Here is a 6,000-nt window from a genome sequence, read left to right as displayed (position 1 = left end):
GGAGATTCTTGCTGGCAGTTGTAAATGCTGTGGCACACATGGCATGCTAACAGCTGTAGACGTCAGCGTTGGCTGTAAGATATGTACTCTGTGCAAATCAATGGCAGGGAACCACTGCTGTTTATATGTAACTGCTCATCCAAGCAGTTACATGTGAAAACCAACACTGGATGCAGCCAGTGTGCATTCAGGGTTAGCATTTCTGTGGAGTTTTGGCCACAGTTAATTAGCCAGTTTGTATGTGGTCATAGCAGAGACTGTTGCTGCATCCAGAGGGGGCGTTAAGTATCTGCACGCAAACTCCCATTTGAACGTAGCCTATCTGGGAGGAGAAAGCAGAGTGAAAGTTAGATGAGCTCATCACTCTGCTACTGCTCTTTTCACTGTCCAGTCACTGTCCGCTGGGTTGAGTCTAGTATGACATGGCAGGCGGTTTTCCTAATAATGTCTTATACGGACATTGTACTGTCATTTTACTGATGTATGCACGTCAGCAACTACTATGATCCATTTATTTTTGGTCTTAAATAAAAACTATAAAACATCTTGAGTAAAGCTAATTGATGCTTGCTGAAATCTTCCAGATACTTTGTAAAAAATAGCTGTACACACAGTTAAAAGCTGAGGCCCATATGTACAAGGCCTTGGGGTCTTTTAATGTAATAAGAAGAATTTAGGGAAGTTTTTTGAAAGACAATACATACAAGTTCAACTTGTACCTGGAAACCCCTTCAAGCCACAAAAGGTGACCACCAAAGAATACTATCAAATAACACCAAATGACACAGGCACTTAAAAAAAAAAAAAAGTGTCTTGCACAACTCTTTAAGCAGCTTCCACACTGGAGACACAAGACTTGCTGACATGACAAGGGTTACAAAAGGCACTGACCTCCTAGTTTTATAGGAATTTATGGCAATCATTATAGCATTGTAGCAGGCGGGTTAATTGGTCATTGCAATTGGCATGCACAGAGCTTAGTAAAGCTGAAAATTCAAAACTTAGATTGGTTGCACAATTAGTTTTTCTTTGTAAGTGATGCAGCTAATATTTGTAGTGCTAGTGCTAGGTTTGTAGTGCTAGTTTAGTACCTTCATTTCAATTCCATAAAGCACCCAACACCCTAATATATCTATAGTAAACCAATTTGAATTATCTGTGAAACTTTAAAAATAGTTTTAGAGTTACATGTTTATAGCCTGGGTGAAAAAATGCTACATTATTTTTTCTATAAGTACAGAAAATCAGTGCATGAGTTCCATGATATGACATCATAGTATATGGTACCATATCACTTCAATGAAGCAAAGTAGCAAAATATGTGTCTTGGATTCAGCATGTTCAACCAGAGTAAGAAAAATCCACTAGGGTACATTGGAACTTAATGTTTCATAGAAACAAATTGCCCATTTGTAAAATCTTTGAACATTTGTTTTTAGAAATCCATTTAAAAATTAAACTGGTATAATAGGTAATAGAATATATAAGTAAACTTTGCTGCAAATAATAATTAATATTTCATTTAATTTAACACTATCACTAAACAATAGCTTTTTTTTATAAAGTTGGGATAATCGATGGGGAGGTAGATTTCTGGCCATTTGAAAATTCTGGCACTGTCATAGTATATATGTATGTATACGTGATATGGCTAATAATATATTAACAGGTCCATTTCCCAGAGTACATTCACATTAAAAGAACTCTTTATTTAACAGTAATTGGATTATTAAAAGTCTCATTAATTTTATTTCCCAATTTACAGTTAATATGTATGTCCTTTTTGAGAACCTCCAAAACACATCTGCAGCATTTAAAACATCGTAGATGCATAAGCACAATAGAACTATGATTATAAAAATGTTACTCTGTTTTTCTGCCAAATAGTATATGGTTACCCAGAGATAATTTCCGTATAAATAGAAAATAAATCTATTTCAAATATAAATCCCTAACCTTGACCGACATATTAAATACATATTTTATTCATCTTTGTAACCACAAATATAACACAAAGCAGAACACTAGTAGCATAAAAATAGACAGATTGCAAAAATAAGACAAAGGCATTATAGCCATACAATGCCTACTCCACATAGATCAGCAACATTAAAATATATTTTACCAGACTTTCCATCGATTCATAATAATTTCCTTTAAAAAAATGGTGATTCTTCAGGGCATAGGTCTGAAAGTACAACAATTATACATGCGTTTCAATATAAGAATGTGTATGAGAAAGAGACTGAATGAGGGCATCTACTTCAGAAGAAGCACTTTCACAGTCCTTTGTTTCACTTTTCTGACAGATGTCCAAAAAAAGATCAAGGTATAACTGCTTCCATTCTTGAAAGTCTCTAGATGTCAAACTGGGATTTTCCAGAAGTTTATCAATAGTAGCTACTTCTCCTTCTTTGGCCTGAAAAAATAAAAATAAAATCAACGTTTTAGAAAGCAAGCATACTATAATAAAAAAAATAACAAATAAAAAAACAAAATGTTATAAATGTGTTTTCTATTACTTCATATTTTTTTCAACAAATCATTGATTCATATAGAAAAATATCTCTGAGGTCTAGCTTTTTGCATGCATTAGTTATTTAACCGCCACAAGTCTATTTCACATCAATAACTTTTTTTTTTTTTTTAATCTGATGCATAGGGATGAGAAAATATAAGTTTTAATTTCCCTAAAAACTAAGAAAAAGAAATCAAGAGATTTAGTGAAAAGCACTGGAGGGAATAGGAAAAATCAATTTAAGGTGCTTTTGGTGGTTTTTAAGGCTCGATTCCCATCTATGCATGTTGCTTTTGAACCTTTCTGCAGTGCTTTTTGCAGTGCTTGCCACGGTTTTGAATACGCGTTTTTACAGCGATTTGCGTTTTTTTTACACTGTATATAGTTGGTTGCTAAGGAGGGGGCCGGGAAGCTAGCCGCCATGTCCTTAACAACCGATGAGTCATCAGTTGTCAGCAGGCTTCCCGCTCAATGTAAAAAAAAAAAAAAAAAAAAGAATTGCCGGCTAAAAAAAAAAAAAAAAAAAATCGAGAGAAAGAACAGCGTGGGATCCCCCTGGTCCATAAGAGGCCCTTGAGTCTAGTATGGATTAGGAGGGGACCCCCATACCAATATTTTTTTTAAAAATGGCGTGGGGGTCCCCCACAATCCATACCAGACCCTTATCCGAGCATGCAGCCCGGCAGGTCAGGAAGGGGAGGGGACAAGCGAGCGCCCCCGCTCCTGAACTATACCAGGCCACATGCCCTCAACATGGAGGGATGGGTGCTTTGGGGTAGGGGGGGCAAAGCACCTTGCCCCCATGTTTATGGGCACAAAGGCCTCTTTCCGACAACCTTTGCCTGGTGGTTGTCGAGGTTTGCGGGTGGGGGGCTTATCGGAATCTGGAAGCCCCCTTTAACAAGGGGGCCCCCAGATCCCGGCCCTCCATGTGAATGAGTATGGGGTACATTGTACCCCTACCCATTTTCTAAAAAAAAAGTAGTGTAGTGTTAAAAAAGTAGAGTACAGTAGACAGTTTTTGACAAGTCTTATTAAAAATCTTCTTCTCCGCTTCTTCCTCCATCTTCTCCCGCATCTTCATCCTCCGGTCTTCTCCTTCTCTCCCTGCTTCTTCTTCCGCTCTTCTTCTTCCTTTGCCGCCGCTCCCACCGACGACCCTCCTCCAATGCTGCATCCCACTGATCTGTTGGCGCCAATGTTCTGCATTTCTTAAATAACGATGGGGGCGTGGCAATCGGATTGCTTCATCTGGAAGCCATGCCCCCTTGTGACGTCACTGCCTGGGGCATGATGGGTCAGTGACGTCACCCCATACTCATTCACATGGGGGGGCCAGGATCTGGGGGCCCCCTTGTTAAAGGGGTCTTCCAGATTTAAAGAGCCCCCCGCCCATAAACCCCGACAACCACCGGCCAAGAGTTGTCGTGAAGAGGCCCTTGTCCCCATCAACATGAGGGCAAAGTGCTTTGGGGCGGAGGGGCGCAGAGCCCCCCACACAGTGGCTTCTTCAGGAGAACTTGTTATCAGGCACTGTACATATGGTCACTATAGATCAAAGCATAGAAATATTTAGACAAGGAAAGATAATACATCAAATATTTAATATACAAATACACCTTTACATCATTTCCTGGATTAGACAGAGATCGAGCAGCAAATCTTGAGCCTATATTTAACTGTATGTTCAATGTATAAATTTATAAAATCTAAAGGCTCCAAAGTCATAGGGATGTATCAACTGGATCATTTGGTGAAACCATAGAGAAATATGTACAGTATATCTCAAAAGTGAGTACAGCCCTCACATTTTTGTAAATATTTTATTATATCTTTTCATGTGACAACACTGAAGAAATGACACTTTGCTACAATGTAAAGTAGTGAGTGTACAGCTTGTATAACCATGTACATTTGCTGTCCCCTCAAAATAACTCAACACACAGCCATTAATGTCTAAACCGCTGGAAACAAAAGTGAGTACACCCCTAAGTGAAAATGTCCAAATTGGGCCCAATTAGCCATTTTATCTCCCCTGTGTCATGTGACTCGTTAGTGTTACAAGGTCTCAGGTGTGAATGATTAGCAGGTATGTCAAATTTGGTGTTATCGTCCTCACTCTCTCATACTGGTCACTGGAAGTTCAACATGGCACCTCATGGCAAAGAACTGTCTAAGGATCTGAAAGAAAGAATTGTTGCTCTACATAAAGATGGCCTAGGCTATAAGAAGTTTGCCAAGACTCTGAAACTGAGCTGCAGCACTGTGGCCAAGATCAAACAGCGGTTTAACAGGACGGGTTCCACTCAAAACAGGCCTTGCCATGGTTGACCAAAGAAGTTGAGTGCAGGTGCTCAGTGTCATATCCAGAGGTTGTCTTTGGGAAATAGACATGTGAGTGCTGCCAGCATTGCTGCAGAGGTTGAAGGGGTGGGGGGTCAGCCTGTCAGTGCTCAGACCATACGCTGCACACTGCATCAAATTGGTCTGCACGGCTGTCATCCCAGAAGGAAGCCTCTTCTAAAGATGATGCACAAAAAAGCCCGCAAACAGTTTGCTGGAGACAAGCAGACTAAGGACATGGATTACGGGAACAAGGTCCTGTGGTCTGATGAGACCAAGATAAACATATTTGGTTCAGATGGTGTCAAGCGTGTGTGGCAGCAATCAGGTGAGGAGTACAAAGACATGTGTGTCTTGCCTACAGTCAAGCCTAGTGGTGGGAGAGTCATGGTCTGGGGTTGCATGAGTGCTGCTGGCACTGGGGAGCTACAGTTCATTGAGGGAACCAGGAGTGCCAACATGTACTGTGACATACTGAAGCAGAGCATGATCACCTCCCTTTGAAGACTGGGCCGCAGGGCAGTATTCCAACATGATAATGACCCCAAACACACCTCTGCTGCCTGATGGTAATGGTGATGGACTGACCAAGCATGCCTCCAGACCTAAACCCTGTTGAGCATCTGTGGGGCATCCTCAAATGGAAGGTGGAGGCGCGCAAGGTCTCTAACATCCACCGGCTCTGTGATGTCTTCATGGAGTAGTGGAAGAGGACTTCAGTGGCAACCTGTGAAGCTCTGAGGAACTCCATGCCAAAGAGGGTTAAGGCAGTGCTGGAAAATAATGGTGGCTACACCAAATATTGACACTTTGGGCCCAATTTGGACATTGTCACTTAGGGGTGTACTCACTTTTGTTGCCAGAGGTTTAGACATTAATGGTTGTGTGTTCAGTTATTTTGAGGGGACAGCAACTTTACACCGTTATACAAGCTGTACACTCACTACTTTATATTGTAGCAAAGTATAATTTCTTCAGTGTTGTCACATGAAAAGATATAATAAAATATTAACAAAAATGTGAGGGGTGTACTCACTTTTGTGAGATACTGTAATAGCCCCCTAATGGTCCATCTATGAGGAAGATAAAGGTAATCAAAGTCTGGGAAATATATGGAAATTCTAAACCAATCCAACCAT

General features: G+C 40.5%; 1 protein-coding gene across 5 annotated transcripts in view; it reads right to left on the bottom strand.

The window, feature by feature from the left end:
* Positions 1-1,967: 1,967 nt before the first annotated feature.
* CNKSR2 (connector enhancer of kinase suppressor of Ras 2) overlaps positions 1,968-6,000 on the bottom strand; it is a 465,074-nt gene continuing 461,041 nt past the window's right edge. For 4 of the 5 annotated variants that reach the window (XM_073616493.1, XM_073616494.1, XM_073616495.1 and 1 more), the window contains one exon: positions 1,968-2,419. In XM_073616493.1, coding sequence (XP_073472594.1) covers positions 2,204-2,419 — 216 coding nt within the window. In that variant the 3' untranslated portion in view covers positions 1,968-2,203. The remainder of the gene's footprint in view (positions 2,420-6,000) is intronic. The other variant, XM_073616497.1, reaches the window with a different exon arrangement.

The sequence above is a fragment of the Aquarana catesbeiana genome, linkage group LG02 (assembly GCF_042186555.1).
Source record: "Aquarana catesbeiana isolate 2022-GZ linkage group LG02, ASM4218655v1, whole genome shotgun sequence".
Classification (NCBI taxonomy): domain Eukaryota; kingdom Metazoa; phylum Chordata; class Amphibia; order Anura; family Ranidae; genus Aquarana; species Aquarana catesbeiana.
This window is presented reverse-complemented; position numbering and strand designations above follow the sequence as displayed.